This window comes from Strix aluco, chromosome 22, assembly GCF_031877795.1.
Source record: "Strix aluco isolate bStrAlu1 chromosome 22, bStrAlu1.hap1, whole genome shotgun sequence".
In the NCBI taxonomy this organism is placed as follows: Eukaryota; Metazoa; Chordata; class Aves; order Strigiformes; family Strigidae; genus Strix; species Strix aluco.
In genome coordinates this window covers 4168064-4190081 of record NC_133952.1, presented here as the reverse complement: position 1 = coordinate 4190081, position 22018 = coordinate 4168064, and the positions used below count along the sequence as shown (strand labels likewise).

Here is a 22018-nt window from a genome sequence, read left to right as displayed (position 1 = left end):
ACAGCTAAGGCAAGAAAGGATCAGAGAGCTTAGCTACTGCTGGCTCCTGCAGGACGTGAAGGAGTAGGAAGGTGTGGGCCGAGGGGAGTGGATGGCCTGCTATCAGCCTTTCATCTCCGGCCTAACGCAAAACTGGGGTTAGGATTCAGAAGAAGACAGGCCTAAGAGACAGGTTTATGTCTGGATCCTACACGGTCTGTTAAAACAGGCTGATGGCTGTAGCCAGCACAAAAGGCCGATCAGTGAGTTCAGTGAGCAGTAGGTTTAAAGAAAAAAAATGCTTTTTCAAATAACGTCTATGTTAGAAGTTGTGGCATGTCTTACCACGTTACCAGAGGATGCTGTGGAAGCCGCATTAACAATGAGGATCAGGCACAATCAGGGAACCAACAGATCCAGCGGTGGATATTAAACAAAACGGTCTCTCCGCTATCCTCAGCATCTCTAAGCTGCTGACCGCCCTGTAACCTCCCCTGCCCTGAACATACTTTTTCCACTTCCCTGGCATCTCCATATACTACAGGAGCACTGGAGGTGTTCAGCCTGCAGCCTCATCTTTATGCACCTGCCCGTTATTCCTCTCCTCAACAGATGCAATTATAGTGCAGCCCTGGAGCTGAAGGGCAGAAGGATTCAAGGCTGTAACACCTGGCTGGAGCCGAGTTTCACCTCGGAGTCGCTCCAAGGACACCTCCAGGAGCACCTGCCCTGTGAGAATCCACTGCCACAGGGTTATGCCCACACTGACTCTCCCCACAGGAACCTGCCCCATCTGAATCTGCTCCCCAGCCCACACCGCAGTTTCTCCTACTTTCTGGGAAGTCTAGGAAGCTTCCTATTCAAGCGGCCTCTCCTTGCCTGCTCGAAGGATGCTGTCCGGGAGGATTCTGGAGGAGGTGCCTCTGCCAGATGCTCCTGATCCCCAGTGGGGAAGAGCAGGGGCGGGTGGTTCCCATCTGGGAGCAGCACACTGGGGCCAAGGGCTGTTTGAGCTGCAAACACCAAACTGCTGGTGGCCATTTCCTGAGGCAGTGCCTGGGGCTGGATGCAGCAAATCTCCTTTCTCTGCTGCAGCACAGCTGGAAATGGTGGGGGTGGACAAGAGGGGGACGCTCAGAACAGTAGGGAAGGTCATGCACAACTGCACCAGTGCTGCTGGAAGGCACCAGGATCTGCATGTTACTCCCCTCGCACGTGCAGGGACAGTTTTTATCACCTACCCTTGGCTCCCCCAGGAATGAGTAATGGCAAACTGTGAGAACAGGGAGCTCCCCAACCCCCTGAGGTTGGGTAAAATGTTCCATTCACTCCCTGCCTGGGATTGGAAAGACCTCTTCAGAAGCCTGCTCTGCTGTGAGAAATACAAAGGTCTTTGAGGTAGAAGTTAGTTAATGAGCAAGATGCTTTGGCTAGCAGTGGTTAACCCAAGAACTCTAGCTGCTTTCCAGGCCTACCTTCTTCCAGAGAGATTAGGGACAGTGTAAACTGAAATCAACACTTCACTGATACAATACTTAATTTAAGTCAAAAGAAAAGGTGTGAGGGGGGCTTTGAACAGCAGCTAAATAACAGAAAACTGATGATTTCCTGGCTTTTAGCAGGCACTTTTCCACTCTTGTGAATTTGGTCTGGGACCTGACAGGCCAAAACAACTACTAATCAGAAGAAGAACGTCCTGTCAACACAGTAAAGTCTCTGACAAGCCAAATGCTGTGGCTGGGGAGAGGTGGGAGCCATTTTCACTACGTCTCCATACCCAACATCCCACCTGAAAGCCACAATGATGCTGCACCAGCAGCAGGTTCTGAAATCCAGATTTTCATGTAGTAATCATCAGGGGGAAGAGCGTTTTCCAGACCAGGGCAACCATCCTCACAGATTTTAACCCATGGAGTTGCGTAAGAGGATGCAACTGAAAACTGCAACTATCTAGCTAGGACTTTTCTGGCAGGGAATTCCTTCCTTTCCAGAAGTCCCTCCCTCCCCCTTCTTTGCAGAGACCTACACATCCCCAGGATTCTGGAACTGGCTCTTTCCAATAGGAACTCTGAACAGAGTTTGCGTGCTGCTGCTAAGCCTTGCTAATGAGGAGAGCAGGGATGTCTCTGGGTATGGCTGACCTTCCCAGCGAGCCTCCTATTCTTTCCCACGTTGCCTTGGCATTCCCAGACCATGCCCAGAACAGGAAGGGCATCGCCCACCAACCCCATCTCTTCCTGTCCACGTCTGGAAGTAGGGTTGTGTCAGAAGGGCTGATCTGCTCCGACGAGCTTCCCAGATCCCCGCAACACCTCAGTTCCAGTGTACTTTCATAGCACCAATCTGTCTTGGATCAGGTCTCTCCCTATCACTTTTCAAGGTCAGCATCATTGGGCATTCTCAGCTTTTCTTGTTTTCTGGATATATTCCTTCTTTTCCTCTCCCAGAAGGTCCATCCAGTGCAGTCTTACCTTCCTGCCTAGATTTCTGCCATCACCTGCTCAACATGTCTCTCTCGGAAGTAGTTTGAGGCTGATTCAAGGTGAAACAAAGTCCTTCCATTATCCCAGACTCTCCTTTTGCCTTATTTGAAGAGAGGAGATTGTCATGCCTTCAAACATGACAGGTAAAGAAGCAAGCACGCAGGTCACAGCAGCTGCAGGGCCTCCCAAATTCCCTTGCATCTGGCCACCCGGTAGAACAATGGCCACAAAGACAGGGAACTGCAGCAAATTGAAGCACTGGCTTCTCTGACTTCCATCCGCAGCCAGCCCTGACAGTTACTGAATGCAGAGTGCGGCTGGGAACATCTCACACCCCACACAGAGTAAGAACAAGAGCTCATTGTATGCATCTCCCAAGACACAGGCGCTTTTCCCAGCCTCCCTGTTCCCGGTCCCTTTCCCACTGTGGAGTCACACCACTGCCCGGAGGGGACTTCACCCTAAGCTACAGCACAGACCCAGCGCCCGCTGCCTCCACCCAGCGCCTCAGGATCCATGGTGGGGCTGCACACAGTTGCTCCTTGAGATGGAAGCTGCCTTCAGGGCCTATTCCCTCCCTCCAGAAAACACCCTACTAAGAACAAAGGCTCCGGAGAGGCAGCTGACCCAGGAATGCTGGAAGGCAAGACCCATTCCTGACGCTGCGGTGCTGAGGACTAGATACTGCAGCTGTGGGACTCACACAAACAGAGCAGGGAGAGCCCTTTGATATCACACGGACCTTAGTCCTCATTTGCACTCTCTTCGCGATATATGTCAGCCCCTTAAGGCTGCCAAAGAACCTCATGGACAGATGTCACAAGCACATGTACAGGCAGGGGGGTAAAAGCAAAAAAAAAAGATTGCAAACCTTTATATTCAGCAGACTCCTACAGCGAGCACCAGAAATAAGGTAGAAGCTGTGGACATTAGGTGCCAGACAGACAGCTGCCACCGTATCATCACAGACCTGCCTCGTTAGCATCCCAATGTGCATCCAGAAGTCCATCAGTCCAAGAAACCTCCCAACTGTACATCAAGTCAGTTCCTGGGAGGCACAGGAGGAGAGCCTGGGTTTCCCTGGCTCCCAGCAACCTGCCTTCTGAACTGCAGTTATCACTGCTTTTTTAGAAGCCACTGGGATTCTTCTAAGGCTCCGACTCATTTGGCAGCCAGGACAACCCCACACCTCAAAGATGTATCTCAGCAAATCATTTTGATGTCACACTGATCTCTCAGTACCTTGGTGGGCCACGTGCTCACTTTTGCTCTCCTCCCATTCTTTGCTGGGTCACCTACAAAATCCACTGACTTCAACCTCAAGCTATCAAACAAGAGTTTTCAAACCTTTTCTTCCTCCTGTGCCTCTGAGGGAGACAAATGCCCATTGGTCCTGTGGTAAGTCTGAAGATTTATCCTCATGCCTCACAACGTGCACAACAGACAAGGACTTTATCCATAGATTAAATCTCCAAACAAGAAAACTCTGTAATCCTGCAAGCTGCCCTACTATATGAATGACAATGCATTTAGAAAACCTGTGATAGCCCAAACATTCCAAATTACAAGAAGAACACCTGAATTTTTCCTCAAACTATGCGGTGAACTTCTCATGCAGGTTCCACAATTTACTGTGGCCCCCTCGTGGTCACAGCCAGAGAGTGACATCACCCCATTTTCTCTAGAGGCTCTACACCTTCTTGGCCTGTCAAGAATACTTGCAGCATCAGTCACTATAAAATAATAAATCAGAAGTGCATGCAAAGAGAGGATAACCATTCATCCACCAGAGATCCTTGTTCTGGTAGCCAGCCCCTATGATAGCTATTGTTTGCAATGATGTATACAGCAAAGACCCAGCATGCTGTCAGGTAGAACATTCTTATTCCTCTTTTATAGGTGTGGAAACAAAACATGGATTTCTGCACCTCCACTCACGGCGCAAGACGACAGCAATCGCTTTTATGTTCTCCAAGGTGAGACTTCAGCCCAGAACTTGCACAGGTTATAAGCACAAGAAGGACAACCTGCTCTTTGGGAATTACAATATGAACCATGGCTGCTGCTTTGAAGCCTCTGAAAGCAGGGTCTGTGCTCAGCCAAACACCGCCTGGTCCTTGGGCTATCATGTTGAGATCAGTGTCTGACAAAAGAAAGGTGCCAAGGGGAGGAGAGAGTATGGGTCACGTACAGACAAAGACTAATGAAGGACTAAGGCTTTAAAATGAGCTGGATTGACAAAGTAGGAGAAGGAGAGAAAGATAAGAGCCTCCCAACCACCTTCTGTCTGTCACTTTAAAAAGCCTCCAAAAGGCATCATCATTCTGTACACCTTTTGAACAGAACGTGGCCAGCATGCATCCCCCTTAGGGCAGGGCTGTGTTGACCCAATTCATATGGAATTCTGGACAAGGAGAAGGCATGCCCAGCCCCAACCCCATACCTTTTATAGGGAATCCAACATTCTCCTCATCAGAGTCACTGTCCAGCTCAAAGAGGTCCTTGAATTCCTTCTTATCTTCCTCCTTTCTTTCCTCTTGCTTCTTACGCTTAATTTCTGGGAAGTTCAAGTCTTCAAGCTGGGAAAAAACAAAACCAACAGTAAGAACAGCCTTAATTTGTACTTTTAAACTTAAAATGCTGAGCTTAAACACAGGAACTTGGCTTTGCCCAGTATGTGTAAGCCACACTGCCAAGAACAGTTGGGTCTGCCTGCTGCCAACTAGGGGAGCAACAGATAGATTTGTGAGTCGGTTACAAAGGTGAATGATACATGCAAAGCACCACTGCTCTATTGATCTTTCTCTAATAAACTACTTTTGCTAATGGGCCATCTACTGCTGGTACCTTAGCATGGATAAAAACACAAGACATCCTTGACAAGCAGGCTGGACTGAAAGCCACGCAGGCCCTGTGAGCTTGGGCAGCTAAGCACCATCAAGCCAGAGTGTGCTGGTCATCTCTGAAGTAGCAGTTTTCCACCCACGCCAAAAGCTGTGGCAGCTGTAGCAAAGACACTTGTCTTTTTGGCTGCAGATTTCAGCACAGCTAAATGACAAGGTGCTGAAGATGCTTCAGGTCTGTCTGTACCATGGCTTCCCCGGTCGCTAGCCCTTACAGAGATCAACGGGCCAAGAGCCTTGCTGCTGCAGCCAGCCAATATCAATGCCATTAAGCACTTGCAATTGACACCACCTCACTGATCTTTACACCTCTCCGGAGGGGGATTATGGGGAGGATTTACTTGCAAGGGCTCAGGCCAGCAGGGCAAAGATAATCAGAATGCAAATTAAATCCCAAGTGCTCTCTGAACATCAGCTGCCCGCTGCCCGTGCCTGGCTGCACACCTCCTGGGAAGCACTCATGCATTAGCACACATTAGCTTGCTTGGAAACATTCGCCCTGCGAGTAATAACTCATTTGCTCTCTCCCACCCGTCAGACCACCCCTCAACACACTCCTCTCTGGCCGCATCCACTTCAACCCTCCCATGAGCTTCCCCCAGCGGGAACAGCAGCAAAGCACAGTCTACATAGAAAGGCAGCTCTCAAAGAGAGAGTAGGGATGGAGGGGAGAGACAACGAGAGACACAGAGACACACATTTGCTCCTGCAGTCAATTCCAGCAATTTCTCCCAGCCTGTTTCACGGTTATGGTCCCCAGATGGGCAATATTGATTCTGGGAGCTGAGCACTTACAAGCAATAACCTGCAGCACCAGGATGGAAAGTCAGGAGCTGGCCAGAGAAGGGAGCAAATCACCAATCACCATTTGCAGGGTCCTAATTTTAAATCATCTTCCCACCTGCTCTGTTCCACTATGAGATGTCTCTCCTTCCACTGGCCCTGCAGAGACCTGCTGGGCTGGCTCTGTGCTGGGAAGATGTGAGAAGAAAGCAGCACACGACTGGCTCTCCAAACAGCAGTCGTTGCGTGCCAGAGAAGAGACTTGGGAAGCAAAACACAGCAAGAGCAGCAACCCAGAGTCACTGCCAAACAGCTGCCCTCAGCTGACCCAATGACATACTGTAACCACCTCCTTTCTCGGGTGGTTATGCCCCAGCAAGCTCCATCGTGGGGCAGGGGAGCCGTTAGGGTGAAAATATTTTCCTTAGCCTCTACCAGTTCTGGTGGACAAGACAGGCTCATGCTTCACTCCTCTCATTTGTGCTGGCACACAACTTTACGGAGGGTGGGAGGGCAGAAGGAGGTGCTCCAGAAATACTGATTTAATGAGAGGCTCCAGAAATAAAACACAAAGGTCTCAGAAGCTAAAATATATCAGCAGCTATGCTTCTAACCCAGCATTAGGCTGCGATCAGAGACACAGTCCCCGTACCCGATCCCTTTCAGTTTATACATTCCTTGCCTCTGCAAGTGCCTCAGGCAGGCCAGGCTGCCATCATCCCAGCACCGCTGCTTCCTGCAGCCCAAGGCCTGGACCACCATGTCCTCCCTCAGTAACTCCCTTTGGGCCAAGGCCTCTCACGTCCCAGAGTTGGTCACTCTGACAGGTACTGGGAACTGTGGTGCGTCATCAGTACGGCTGAGCCCACTCTTGGAAGTCTCCCAGTCACAGGCAGCACCTTTGGGCCCTCTTCTGTGCCAGGAGCCATGCGACCTGCAGAGCCCCTGTCTGGCAGCACTGGTTGCTAGCCCTCTTCAGCAACAGCAGCAGTTAAACAGGAGTCCAGAACTGCCTAATCAGGAAATAGTTGAGGTTGAAAGCATCACAAACAGAAGCAGAAACCCAGTTTTGACAACAAACAACTGCTGCATCAACTGCCCAAGTCCCTGTTGGCTAGTGCTGTTCTCCATGACCCCCGTCACTATTAACCCTCAGCAGCAGTAAATGAACTGGAAAAATCATCCAAGGTCTTATTCTCTCTCCTCACGCATCCTGAGCATGGGGCATTTCCATGGAACACATCACTTACTAGATTCAAAGTGGAAATGGAGATGTGTATGAGTAAAATGTCTCGTGTACATGATGTGGAACAGCCTCCTCCAATTCTCCAAACTTCTCCAATTCAAGGGAGCAAAAGAGAAAGACTTATCTCAATATTGTGAAAAGTTTCTCCAGTATCCTGTTCAGGGCATGTACAACAAGGAGCAGAAGCTGTTAGTTGGGACCTCTTTGTGTTTTCATACTGCCTAGGAAAAGTCCCCATTTCCAAAGGCAGCCTACAGTTTTGGGTGACATCGGTACTGGTTGACTTCAACCTGAGCATATTAAACAGGAGCTGCTGTTGAATCATGCCCAGTTGTGCTTACGTCCAACATTCTGAGACTCCACAGGAGCGCCTTCAAGATGGGCACCTCAAAATAAAGGCACCAAAAAACCCTACTAGCTGTGGAGTGATCACAAAGCAAAGGAATGAGACTTGTACTGAGCCACAGCTCACAGATACAGCCTGTCTTCATCACACAGCAGTAATTAGGTAATTTGGGGGCCAGTCTTTTAATCCCCAGCTAGAGGGTTACTATCTACTGAGTCTCACGAAGCCGATTAGTCTACATCCCATTAAAAACCATTGGGAAAAGCAAATGGAATGGGCAGACGGGGTCAGCGTTGTTATATAAGGCAAGCTGCAGCTCATAGCAGCTGAGAGGCCAGGCTGATTTTTTTTCTGTTATTATTTTTTCCCCCCAATGGCTGCTAATGGGACGTGGATTTTCCCAGCCTTAATGGGCCTCATGGTGTTCACTCTCCTGCTGGGGCTCACAATGCCGCATCATTAAGCTAGCAGTCCCCACCGAGAGAGACAACAGCCCCATTCACCAAGCAAAGACGCCAGGCAGCCACAGCCCGTTCGGAAAGCGAACTCCGAAGTCCGTCTCTCTCCACAGTTTATCTGTTCAGCCCACTTTCTCCAAGAGAAAACAAGTCTCTGTCACTGCCCTTCAGACTTCCCCTGGTTTCAGCCTTTCTGTATGAAAGCCATCCCCCTCAAGGGTTGCTCTCCACCTCAGCTCGTCCTGGCCACCCCAAGGAGCTCCAGGTCCCCTCCTCCCTTTACCACGAGCTGGGGGCTTGTCTACACCGAGGGCTGATCTCTCCCCTTGTGATAGCTGCTTCAGTACCAGGAAAGCCTCAGCTCATACCCAGCAAGGCCAGTTTTGGGCAAGAGATTAGTCCCACTCACAGCCATCACTTCTTGCTGTTTCTTAGCTCCCACCCTCTAATTTCCTTTCTGCAAAGGCCACATTCTCCTGCTGGGTTTGCACAGAAAACAAGCGTGCTTTTTGTTCCCTCTGCATGGCTGCCCCAGGGAATTTCAGCCTCCTGTCCTTATCTCAGGCTGGTATACGATACTGAGCATTTCTAGGATCTCCCAGGTCTTCTACCACGCTCTGGGACTCGTCTCAGAGCCAATCATCCTCACATCCCATCGATTATTTTAATTGTTCCCCACCATATGCTGGAGACACCAATTATATCTATTTCCTGCTCCCTGGCCAAGAGCCTAGCTCAGCCACTTTCATTGCATTAGCACTGAGACAGCTTTCCTTTAGCCTCCTAATGCAAGCAAGCTCCCACCCCCACCTTCTGCATCCCAGAGTGCAGTGCCACCAAGAGTGGCCAAGGAGCCTTCCCTTGGGCAGGAGATATGGGAACTGGCAGTCTGGGCACTTCTGTCCAGACAGCAAGTCCCACCTCAGAACCAGCCACCCCCACACACCTGAAATCAGAAAACGCAAACCAGAGCTCATCTCTGATATTCCCTTTGCTGAGAGGGATCTTCCCCTTCCTGTGCGCTTGCAAAGTTAGGTTTTAGCATGGCAACCCAGTCATGTTCTGCAGAGCTGGAAAAAGAGCTGAAGGCCCACACAAGCTCAACCCCCTCTGTTTTACTATGAAGAAAGCAACGCAGTTTGCAAGAAATGATGCAAACTGCCCAAAGTAATGTGAGAAGGCCCATGAGTGTGGGGATGAACACACAGAACAGGAACTGTGTGTACAGTCTAAACTTCCAAACTACATCACAAGTTTGTTCCAAAAATTCCATCCACCATCAGGCTACTGCCCCAGTTGCTCAGAGAATCGAATCTGTTACCCAAACTACCCCTGCCAGTGCACACAGTTGCTCTCTCACTACTGTCTGCAGCTTCCCAGCCTTGCATCACAAAGCTGCTGTACCAATGGGTCCTGAACAGCACGAGCCTAAACAGGCATGGAGGAAATTCACTCCAGCGCTACTTCACCCTCTCTCACCGATCCCCTCTTAGCTTGGGCAAACGGGCAGGCTGCAGGCAGGGGACACAGATGTTGCTCCTCGAGATCCCAGCAAGACAAATCCGCAGGGAGCTGAAGACACGGGCTGCCATCCAACCAACACTCATGCTCCTTCCAAGAATGCCCGGCCTACGCACTCATGCAGCTTGAGCCAATTTCAGCTCACACCAGCAGAGCTGGTTTTGACCAGGCACCATCCTGCTGCCAGGACGTGGCTCCCTTGTCTTCCCCCGGCACAGATGATGTTAGGCGTTTCATTCTTACTCTTTCTTTGCCGCTGATTTCCAGTTGTATCTCCTTCTCTCTTAGCTTCTTCCACTGAGTATAATACTTGGTGAGAGGTGTCCCCTCCTCTTTGACCTGCTTCTCCCATTGTTCCTGTGGAGAGAGTGGGTGCAAATTTAAGAAAGGTTTTCAAAGCATCTTCCAATACAACTCTGGCAAATGCAGGAAGCCAAGAGCAGAGGTTAAGACCCTTTCCCAAACCACCTTCTCCCAGCTTCTGGGTAGGAAATTGGCAACCATGACTAAGAAAGCAAGCAGGACCCGGTGTGAATTCAGGCATTTAAGCAACTACTGAGTCAGGAGTGGTGTGATTGACAACCCTCCTGAGGTAAAGGAATGCCTGGGCACTGCAGGGAAATCAAAGCAAGCCTAAAGATTAATGGACAGGTTGGCCAATGCAACAGCTTACTTATGCAAGTAACTTACTTATAAAGTCCTCATAAAGGAGCATCTTTATGATGGTACATAAGATGCTTTAGCTTATGGAAGATCACCAAATTTTCTCAGTACAGTGGCCTGAAATGTAGGTTCCCAGATTCCTATTTCTCCCTTCTAGAAGAGGCCTGATTCTCAGAATTGCTAAGAACTCACAGCAGGCTCTCCTAAAATCAGCTCAATGCCTTCTGGGATCCACTGTTACTATCTTGGCCTTGAACACTCACTTCTACTCTAGCTCTAGTGAGAAGACACTGACACAGAAGCCAAGTCAGATGATATAGCCTACTGTAATGAAAAAGAAATTACTTCAACTGAAACCTGAAGGTAGGAATCCAAGGGACAGATCAGAGGACTTATCAGGACAAAACTTGTCCCCTGCTCCTTCAATGGAGGCATTTGATCACCTGCTCAGTTCTTGCTTTTTAATTCAGAAAAACCTCACACAAGACCTAAGTACCAAAGATGTCTGATTGCCCGTTCCCCCTGTTCTACAGCCAAGTGTTTATTTTTGAAACAAACATTCCCCTGCAGGGTCTTGGACTCATCCCAACCTTGAGAGAGCAGAGCAGGAAGAAGTGCCGAGCCCATTTCCGCTGTCCAAGCAGGGAGAATAAGGAGGTGCAAACACCGTAAATGGTGGGAAGCAAATTAGATGGTTAAAAATTCTTTTATGCTTCAATCATTTGGCGTGTTAGTGCTGAAAGGGGGGTGGTGGTATGTCATATTAAAATTCATTCTTCTTAACCTGCCAACATCCCTTTAACTTAAAACCCACACAGAACTGTACCTGTTAACTGGATTACCACAGTGCCCAGAGGCTTTGCATCACCCCACAGTAAAAAGTCAATCTAATGTAAGCAGAAAGACATGACATACAAGTAGGAATTGAAACAGGCAAAGGAGGGAGGGAACAAGCAACAGGAACAATGGTTAGCATAGATACACTCAAAGGTCAACACAGATTCAAGAAGAGCATCCTGAATCCAGGGCTGAGAACAAATCCAGAGCTCTGTATGGGCAGCTGTGTGTACACAATGCTCCTGTCTGAGGGTAGGAACAAGAGGCCAGACCATCTTCACAGCAGAAAACACAGCAGCAGCTCAACTATTCTTCAGCAGAGCTCAAATCAACTGCTCTGGGGAGCTGAGCCCCAAAACGAGGGAGCTGTGGTGTATTGGCTAAAGCCTGTGAGCCAAGGTGTGGGAAGAAGTTTGTTTAAAGAGCTGCGTATGAACAAGACAGAAGGAACAATGGATAGCAGCGCAGAGCTCCCAGCTTACACAAATAAGCAAAGTACTCGGTATATATTAAGTGAGATACATCAGCGTACGCCAGCTCTTGATTTGGCCCGTCGCTGGGAGGGAAGCGGAGATGATCTGTGGTCTCCAGGAGCTGAACTCTGGCAATTAAACGGCGACCAGCTTGTGTCACCCGCACTCTAATGGCACAGAATCTATTTATGCATCCTACAACAGGCGCTATCAATACTGCATCAAGCCAAACAGGCCCTTTCTGGTAACGACGGGTCCCAGACTCACAACCCCGCACAGGACTGTTTGTAGCACGGCTCCAGGGCTGGGTGGCCGGAGCCTGCGCCTGCTCCACGCTCTCCTCCCCGGCAGGCTGACTGAAAGCACAGCTCACGACCGCCGGCTCCGGCAGCGGAGACGCCAGCCAGCAGACAGCACAGCCTTACCGTCGATCTGAGCCGCCGCTACGGCAAGAGGAGTAATTCCCGAGGAGTACAAAGTCACCCCATTTATAGATCAGGCTCATATCAGGCTGCCGGCTGTAATCAGGCAATTTGTTGCTGCTGCTTGGTATGGACAGCTTCTGAGAAAGACTCTTCTTACAGAGGGCAAAAGTCTATTTGTTCTGATACAGCTCCTTTGGTTTTAAAGCGCGCTGGAATCCAGAGATAAAAAAGACCATTAAAACACTCCCATCTTTCTAGTCAGAACACCTCGACGGGAATTTTGGGAGAGTGGATGCCATCACACCCACTTTAACCATTTGCAATTCTCCTATAAGTGTTTTTGCATCACTGTGCTGTCAGGCAACACCCAGCACAGAACAAGCCCACAGTGCTAGCACCTGTACAAACCTAACAAAGATCATCACCCACCCTCCAGAAACACCTCCCAGCTGAAATGTGAGATGGGGATGAAGGCAGAAGATCTGGAAAACCCATGGAAATGAGGCAATGCTTTCCATCAGCTCATTCCCTCACTTCACATTTCATTAAGCATGACAGCCCGCTGGGCTGCACTGTTCTTAAACCGACGTTCCTGGGCTCAGCACGAAGGTCTGCCTGGGGGCCACAGAGCTGTAACGTGGCCCGGCACACACTGCAGGTCCTTTTCCTTCCCTGCATTTTCCCCTGCCAAGCCAGGGCCCACACTAGTGCAGACGAACCTAAAATCAGAGCTGCACATTCAACTGGATTCAACTTGAGCTGCAGGCTCCACTTTTTTTGGCTCCCCTCACAAAGATCTTAATTAGTATAGTAACATATTAGCATTGTACTCTCAAAAAAGCACTGACTCTCTAATATTAACCTGTTTCTTACCAAAAACAAGTTCTCAATTTTAAAATAACATGGAAGAAGTCAGGCTGAACACATCTGGTGTGCCTCTCCCTCTGTACCACAGTTCCTGGGATGCAAGGAGGGATCCCTCCACAGTCCCTCCATGTAAAGTTAAACATTGCACCACCATGCTCCCCCCCCAGCACTAAGTTCAATCCCCGGGCTGTTTCTTCTTTAAAATTACATAATATAGACTCTTAGGTAAAATCCACGTTTCTAAAGCACGCCCACTACTCTGTAATTCCCCCCGTGAAAGCCGCATTTCAGAATGTTGCATGGAAGAATTAGCTCAGAATTTGGGCTCTGCTCCCTACAGTGGAGCAGACACAAATGCATGCATGTGAAAACCAGAGAGCATTTGCTTTCAATTGCTCTAGCTGGCAAGGGGGACATGCAAATACCTCCCCTTCCCTCACGTCCCTCCTTCCCTTCCCTTTTCTGGCAGTGTTTGCTCATGAGAAGTGCCAGTGCCCCACATTATCTTGGACGCAGCCTGGCAAACTCAACCCAGACTTTGAGGGACACTCCAAATCGTTCCGGGAAGCCCAGTCTCTGTGGGAGCTTTGGCCCTTCTTGGGAATCTCCAACATCTCCTTGCAAAGGCACAGGGGAAAAACACAGGGCCACCTGGGGACAAAACCTGCCCTCTGGGCACAGAAGACAGGCCACCACAGCTCTGCCACTCCACAGAAGTACTGAGCGGGCTGTTTCCTCTGCTCCCAGGAGCACTGATACCCCATTAACCGAAGGAAGAAAAAGGTTCCCTTTTCCCACAGGACACCACCACAGTGCAAAAACACAGATTGCACAGGCAATCCAGGCATCCTCCCTGAGCAGCACTTCACACGGTTACTCTATCCCCTTAAATAGCAGAACTGTCTTCAAATAGGGCTTGGCAAACTGGTGCCTGCCTCCCTTAACCAACCCCAAGGCAGGCTGCCTGTTGCTGCCCCCCCAGTGCCAACCCTGCCTGCTTCGTGCTACTCAGCCACCCAGATGTCCCTGGGAAAGCAGGTGCACCAATATCAACCAGGAGACACACAGGCAGCAAGATGTTAAAATAACCATTTGGTTCTTACACAAGGGACAGCAGCCAGAGTTGCTGGGAAAAGCAGACAGTGGCGGAGTTGTTGGGAACCCTGTTTTATTTAGCTAAAGACCGTCCCCAGCTCATCTGTTTCATGGAGGGCCCTAGAGGCTGAAACCTCTACCTCCGCAGAGTGGGTGGGCGGTCACAGCATCGCCCGCAAAAAATACAAAACAAAACCCTAACCACTTCACTCCAGACGGGAAGCATAATTCCTTTAGCAAAACAGTCCAACCCAGAATGGCATTTACAGAACCAAAGACTACTTAAGTCATTTCAAACCCAGTTCCATCAACCCTTTAATCCCGGAATAGCGCTGCTGCTGGCATTGGTATGTCAGGATTTCAAAGGCTAATTTTCCTGCAGTCCCTGCACTGCAACTTCTGCTCCGTGCTCAACTCCATGCCAACAGGTAGAGCTCTCAATGATGCAGAACTCCAGACTTCCCAGTGGTACCATGTGGACAGAGAGATCACTCTGACCCATCAGTTACCTTGCAGACAGATATTTTCACCTCTCTCCTGCCAGGCAAGGAAGACTCCGACCCACTACTTCCTTTCACACAGAGTGGCATGCACACACACAGTTCACCTGCTATCAGGCTTGCAAAGGCTGCTCCGTTGGATAAAAAGCAAAGATAAAATGTCCAACCCAAAGGACACACAAAGTACGCTTCATTAACAAGGCCTCCTTCCCTTCAGCTTCATTTACACAGGGCCTGGATTTCAAATATCTCAAAGTTTAGGTCAGGTCAACACGCCCCCAAAGAAGGATGGAGCAAAGCAAAAGGAAAAAAAAGCTTCAAGCAAGGACACCGAAAGGAATGTCCTGACAATATGCTACACCATCCCCTGGAGAACCTGGCTTAGAGCAGGCAGACTCCTGGAGCAGGGGAAAAAAGGAGAAAGGCAGCATCTCTCAGCCTGTTAGCCAGATGGCCAACTATTAGCTAACACACCCTCTAATAGACTGTTTTCTAGCTGTGCTACGGTTCATTTCCTATGATAAGAGGGGGGTCTCCATCACCACCTTAGTCACTCTCTTCATCTCATCGCTAAGGTAGAATCCTGACGTTTAATTCAACCTCTCCACAGGTGCTATGAGCCACTGCAACTCTTCCAGGTGTCAAATGTGCTCAGCATTTTCTCAGCAGGCTGCACGCTTAGGCTGCAGACAGAATACACCAGCACCTCTCTTGAGAAGCAACTGCAGTGCCCAGGATGCCTGATCACTCATAACCTTCCTGATTCTATAGCGCTGTCTCCACAAGGGTGCAGGAAAACTGAAAGGTTTGCCTCAAGATCCTAAACTGCCATATATCAGTCTGCTGATGCCTTGGTTCTACACCGCAGGGACTGGTCTCTACCAACCAGGAGGAAACAACATGCTTACAGAGGTGGCAGAATCCCCCCTATCGCTTTAGGCATAAACTGGCACCTATGTATCAGGAACATGATGATGAAAACCAAGAAACTTCTCACAGAATCATCTCAGTTGGAAAAGCCCTTGAAGCTCCTCCAGTCCAACCATGAACCTCACCCTGACCGTTCCCAACTCCACCAGATCCCTCAGCGCTGGGTCAACCCGACTCTTCAACCCCTCCAGGGATGGGGACTCCCCCCCTGCCCTGGGCAGCCCATTCCAACGCCCAACAATCCCTTCTGCAAAGAAATCCTTCCTAAGAGCCAGTCTGACCCTGCCCTGGTGCAGCTTGAGGCCATTCCCTCTTGTCCTGTCGCTTGTTCCTTGGGTCAAGAGACTCATCCCCCCTCTCTGCACCCTCCTTTCAGGGAGTTGCAGAGGGCCATGAGGTCTCCCCTCAGCCTCCTCTTCTCCAGACTAAACCCCCCCAGTTCTCAGCAAAGGAGATGCCACAGCAAAGCAAGGCGCTTCCATGCATATGTGTGTGTTATAAATAATAGAAGGGTATAATTTATGGACTGTGTTTTCCATGAGGCTCTTGGCTGCAGAGTCTTGCCAGCTATAGCATCAGAGCCCTGCCGAGTTCAGTTGTTTGTGAACATCTGCCCCACCCCACATGCTCCCGTTTCCATGATCTCGTCGTCCCTCCTCCCTCTGCCACCCGCTCAACCCCAGCAGCCGGAGCCTGACTGTCTTTCCAGGAAGCCCAAATCGAAGCAGCAGACTCACCACAGACTCCCTGCTGGCCACGCCGAAGGCAGCTTTCTGACGCCTGCTGGCGATGTAGGCAGAATTTTCCTGCAGTTTCTCCAGGAGCTGCCGGATAGGCTTGCAGTAGTTGGCAACTTTGCATTCCTTCAGGAAAGATTTTAGCTGGGAGGAGGAAAAGGAGAGGAAGAATGAAAGCAATGTAATAGTTTCCATAAACAGATCCCATCAGCAAAGAAACATTTCCCACCCCCAGTGACAGACAGCATGGGGCGCCTCTTCCCTTCAGTTCATACCGTACTTCAATGCATCACCCCTAATCAGCCCTGGGGGTCCTGCCACCCCGGTCTGGGAGGATGCAAAGAGTTGCAGTGATGGGCCAGATGTTTGTATGCAATCCAGCACAGGGGCCTTGCTCAAAAACAGCTCTTTGCACCCTACTTCTTTCTGAAAAAAAAAAGTATCAGTGGAGTTCAAGGAGTCAGCAGGAAAAGAAGTCTCCACTCTCTGGGGCCTCCTCTCCTAGCTGCTATTGTAGTTATAATATCAGTCCTGCTCCACCAAACAGCGAGAGGGACTGTGGACCAGATGCACAGAGACCAGGAGTAACAGTGGATGCTAGATAGCCAAAAGCACAGGGAAGCCAGGATTAGAATGGGGAAAGGTGTCTGTAGGTTAAGACCGTAGAACACCAGTCAATATTGGAATGGGAATACTAAATACAAGAGGCTGTGGATGAGACTGATGGCTGAGAGTGAAGGCAGTTTGAGAAGAGACTTAAAATTGGGGCAGAAGTGTCTGTGGACTGGGAGTAAGGGTCTCTGGCACAGCTCGGTGGGGAAACTTGGTGCTGCTAGAGCAGCAGAGCTGTGGGTCAGGACAGATGGCCATCTGCAGTCACACAGGGTGAAGTTTGCTTAATGTCTGACTGTACCAACCCAACTCCATCTGGCACCACTGATTCTTCAAGGGCACAAACCCACACACTCACCACTCAAAAATTCACAAAATAACCCTCTCTGTGGACAACTTGTGCAGCATGTGCCTAAATAGTTCTTTATTTTAGACCCAAGGCCTTATGTGTAACCCTCAGGACAAGAGCCAGTCTGCCGGGAAACCACAAACCCTACCGCTGCCTGAAAGGGCAAGGACCATCCTACTTTCAGAGCATCTGCTCCTGCCCTCTCTCTGTGCCCAGAGCACACTTCACTAGTGTCAGACAATGAGACTTCATTGCAAACAGCACATCTTGTGTTGCTCTTTTTTTATCTCAGTAGCCCTGTCCTCAAGCAAACTTCTCCCCACCAAAGACTTCCCCTCCCAATACAAACCACCCTCCCACACCACTGCACTGTTCTGACACCTCCAAATTAAAAGCTGAGGCAGCAGTGGATGCTCTTGATGACAGAGAGAGAGATGGAGGTGTCCAGACTGACTCATGGCTTGAATTCCAGTTTACTACACTGTCTGCTAACAGTTTTCACCAACTCCAAGGCAAGCCTCTGGAGTGCTGTCCAAATTCTGTAGGCCAAGCTCTTTGCTAGACCCATATATATACACACACAGACACCTCACAGACACTTGATTTAGAGAAAGAGATCCAACAAGGCAAAAGAAAATGGTTAACCGCAATGGAACCTTCATCTCAGCTGGGACCTGCAGATGCCATCATGATAGAGATAAAGGGTTTCTAGTCAGCAAATGCAGTACTGCCTTCCCTACTTAGGGCTTCAAATGTTCTGCCTCAAAAGACGGAGCTGGGGGAAGGAAGAAGATGTCTCCCTCCTGTCAAGCCTACACGTTGGCTTGATCTGACATGCCAAGTGGGTAGGTATTAATCAAGAGGTGACAGTCACACCCAGCCCCTTCTCTGTCAGGACACTGCTCTCCTGATGGGTATACTGCTGCAGGATCTGCTGGCTGCTACACACATGGAGAACGTCCCCCACTACCCAGTAGCAGAGGCTTCTCTTGTCCCTTTATCCCCAGCATACGCCCACCTGCCATCATACATCCAATTCAGAAAAATGGGAGTTAAAATTAATACCTTCCCCCTTTCCACAAAACATACAGCCCATCAAACAAGTACAAAGAAACCATCAGCAAAACTATTCTTCTGCTGGTGAAGCCTGTCCTACCCTCACCCCCCCCTCTAAAATATTTATTTTTTATAGGTGCTGAATATTTATCCCCACTGAGAGATGCATTTGTCATTCGATTTATCTCACTTGATCCCCACAGCTGCAGCCCCAGATCCATTTCATCCGCTGCCACATACATTATCATTTTTCTTTCGCTGCAGAAGTGTCACCAGAAATCCTGCAAAATCTCAGGCTCTATCTGTGCAGTTTGGTGTTGTGTGTTCGCTCTCACAGCCGTATGCTTCGTTTCTTCTTTCCCCCTCCTCTCTCCTACCCCTGCAATCCCTCACAGTCCCACCACTATCTGCCACAGATATTAACGAAACATAATGAGATCTCAGTCCTGTGTTAAGAGGCAGGGAACACAACCAAGAAGGTAAAAGAAGATAGAGGAGAGAGAGAGACAGAAAGGGACTCTGCGTACGCCTTTCTTCGCTCCCCCAAATACAACAACCATATCTCTCCAGAATAAAAGCAATCAGAACATACGCATGTGTGTGTGTATGTCATTAACATCTCACATCAGTTCCTAGCTAAGCAGCTCTGTGATTAGTGGGATTGATTCTGTCGAAGTGCCAGCCTTAAACACCAATGGTTTATACCAGCAGAGACCACAGCAAAAACCCAGCTCCTCTTACTGTAAACGACGCAGGGAACTAGAAATGATCTGGAGCTGCTGGGCGTGTGTGTTGCAGGGAACCCAAATCAAGCCCAATCCCCCGTTTACAAAAAGCAGAGGGAATATTCAACTCAGGACAGAGAGCGAGCAGCAGTAGGAGTGGCTGCTGGCAAGGCAAATCAGCACCTCCTGCCCTTCTGTCTAGCGACAAGTCATGCCTAGACCACGCCATCTCCTGCCTCCACCCAGCAGTACCTACCCCTTATCGACGCCTGTCTAGTTTTTCCCTTTAACATCCCCTCTCTGCCCTGTGATACCTGTCAGGGCTCTGGAGTGGGGCAGAGGCAGTCTCTTCCACGCACTCGGACCCAGAGGCTCTGCACTCTGAGCTCCTTACCAGCCTCTGGAGGCAGCGACCGCCGTGGGGTCATCCCGGCGGCTGGGCAGGACAGATGCCTTTGAACTGTCTCCCATCCCTACTGGCTCTCCTCTCCTTTGATCTGCCGGGGTGCTTCCTGCCTTCCAGGCAAGGAGGTTTGAAAGTTCAGTTTGAAGGCAGTTCAGCCTAGCTTCTCCCAAAGCCGCTGACCAGAAGACGAGGAACACAACCCTCGCCAGCTGGAACACAGCCCCTACGACACGGCACTGAGAGAAGCGTGAGCTCATCGGAGAGGAAGAATCAGGACAGATGGATTTTTACAGTTAACTGGAACCGTTCCAGGAGAAAAGCCTCCCCCCTACACTTTCCCGAAGACTCTTAAGATTTTTGGGAAGCTAACCTCAGCACCCCAGCCCAGCAGACGCCACGAGGCTGTGGTTAGTGGCAGCCAAATAGGAATCCGATAGCATTAATTCTCTGCAGAAACACAGGCTGGTCCCAGGGTGTGTTTGGAAGCCACAGGGCGCTCGGTGCCAGAGGGCCGTCAGCCGTTTTTCATTCCAGCTAGAACATCGGCTCCGACAGCTTCGATGCTCTCAACAGCTGCTGGCTGAGAGGAAAGGGCTTTGTTCACTGCCGATAAGTGAGAAGCACGCAAGGCGAGAGCAAGCACAGGAGCTGCTCTCCTAGCACAGAGAGTGCCTGTCAGCTCACATTAGCCAAAGCAGCCCATTGCCAGCCAGGCAACGGCCTGTGCCAGGCTGCAGCGACCCAGCCAAGAGTCATGCGCCTGACAGATGCCAGCCTGTTACGTACAGCAGAAACAAGATGTGCCTCCCCAGCAGCCTGTGGGTCCCGACCAAGACACTGCTCCCACGTCAAAACCAGAGCCATCGTAGCAGCGAGGTATGCAGACACGGGGTCTCACGGCAGACACCAAAGCAAAGCAGAGGCTCCTGTCCCCGCGGAGGATATGACAGCAGCCCTCTGCCAAGCTTGTGCAACACCTGCCACTCCTGGGTTAAAAATAGAGAGGACTCAGAGGAAGGGAGGCAACAAGTTCCAACATGTCTGCACTGAGCAATCTTACTGTTCAAAACAGAGATCACTGCTCATTCAAAACCCAAGCTGCCCAGCTAGCAAGGTATTAGGGAAGGATTATACACAATACAGCCGGATGCAGAGCACTATTAGGCAGTTTTATTGTGGACAATGAAGTATGTAAACATGAAGTGGCTGGGAAGAACACCCTGCACCATGGAATGCGGGGGGGGAGGCAAAGGAGACTACTTTGCAGCACTGCTGTCAGGTGCAGCAAGGAGGGGGGCTGGAGAGAAGAATTGTACTGTTTATGGAGAGACTTGGGGACAAAGTGCCCCAGCTGATGGAGACAGCATGAAAGGAGGGAAGATTGCCATCTTGTGGAGAGCACGTGAGGGAGGCCGCAAGGCAAGGAAAAGCATGGGCTCATGGAGCACAGGTACTACTCTGAGACAATACAGCAACTCGGACAACTCGGAATCGCCAAGAACTCATCTGCATTCACTAGTCAAAATCACATCTCTACAGCAGTTATGCAGCCCTCTGCTCCAGTTTGGCTCCCAAAAGAGTGGCTAACTCCACAGCCACTTCCACCTACCTTCAGCCTCCTGATTACAGAATCACAGAATCATCTCGGTCGGAAAAGCCCTTGAAGATCCTCCAGTCCAACCATGAACCTCACACTGACCGTTCCCAACTCCACCAGATCCCTCAGCGCTGGGTCAACCCGACTCTTCAACCCCTCCAGGGATGGGGACTCCCCCCCTGCCCTGGGCAGCCCATTCCAACACCCAACAACCCCTTCTGCAAAGAAATACTTCCTAAGAGCCAGTCTGACCCTGCCCTGGCGCAGCTTGAGGCCATTCCCTCTTGTCCTGGCGCTTGTTCCTTGGCTCAAGAGACTCATCCCCCCTCTCTGCACCCTCCTTTCAGGGAGTTGTAGAGGGCCATGAGGTCTCCCCTCAGCCTCCTCTTCTCCAGACTAAACCCCCCCAGTTCCCTCAGCCGCTCCCCATCAGACCTGTGCTCCAGACCCTGCACCAGCTCCATTGCCCTTCTCTGGACACGCTCGAGTCATTCAATGGCCTTTTTGGAGTGAGGGGCCCAAAACTGAACCCACTCACCAAGGTGCGGCCTCACCAGTGCCAAGCACAGAGGTAAGATCCCTTCCCTGTCCCTGCTGGCCACGCTATTTCTGATACAGCCAGGATATCATTGGCCTCCTTGGCCACCTGGGCACACTGCTGGCTCATTAGACGGAACTAGATATGATGCATCTGTTCCTCCACGAGAATTCCCCAAAATGCAAAGAAAAATTGTAATTAAGAAAAGGTAAATGGCTCTCCCCTCACACTGTGAGGACCATCTTAAGTTCACTGTTAGCTTAAACAGCTTTATCCCGCTCTGTGCACATTCGTGAAGTGTCTTACACCTTACCTGAATGACAGTGGGAAGAACCAATTCTGGGAAGCCAATGCTGCAGGCCTGGCAATGGAGGTACTCGAGCATCAGGTCATAGAGCTGTTCGATGAGTCCGTCCTGAGCAAGGGAAGCAGAAATAGAGATGACAGATAGGAACTAAACCCTACAGCGTCCAGACTAGGAAATGAGTT

The 22018-nt window shown here is 50.1% G+C and overlaps 1 protein-coding gene across 1 annotated transcript in view; it reads right to left on the bottom strand.

The window, feature by feature from the left end:
* The window catches only part of NOC2L (NOC2 like nucleolar associated transcriptional repressor), a 54691-nt gene that overhangs the window by 6837 nt on the left and 25836 nt on the right, over positions 1-22018 (bottom strand). Inside the window, exons 14-17 of the mRNA XM_074848463.1 lie at positions 21843-21944; positions 16247-16390; positions 9963-10076; positions 4906-5041 (exon numbers count right to left, since the gene is read on the bottom strand). Coding sequence (XP_074704564.1) covers positions 4906-5041; positions 9963-10076; positions 16247-16390; positions 21843-21944 — 496 coding nt within the window. The remainder of the gene's footprint in view (positions 1-4905; positions 5042-9962; positions 10077-16246; positions 16391-21842; positions 21945-22018) is intronic.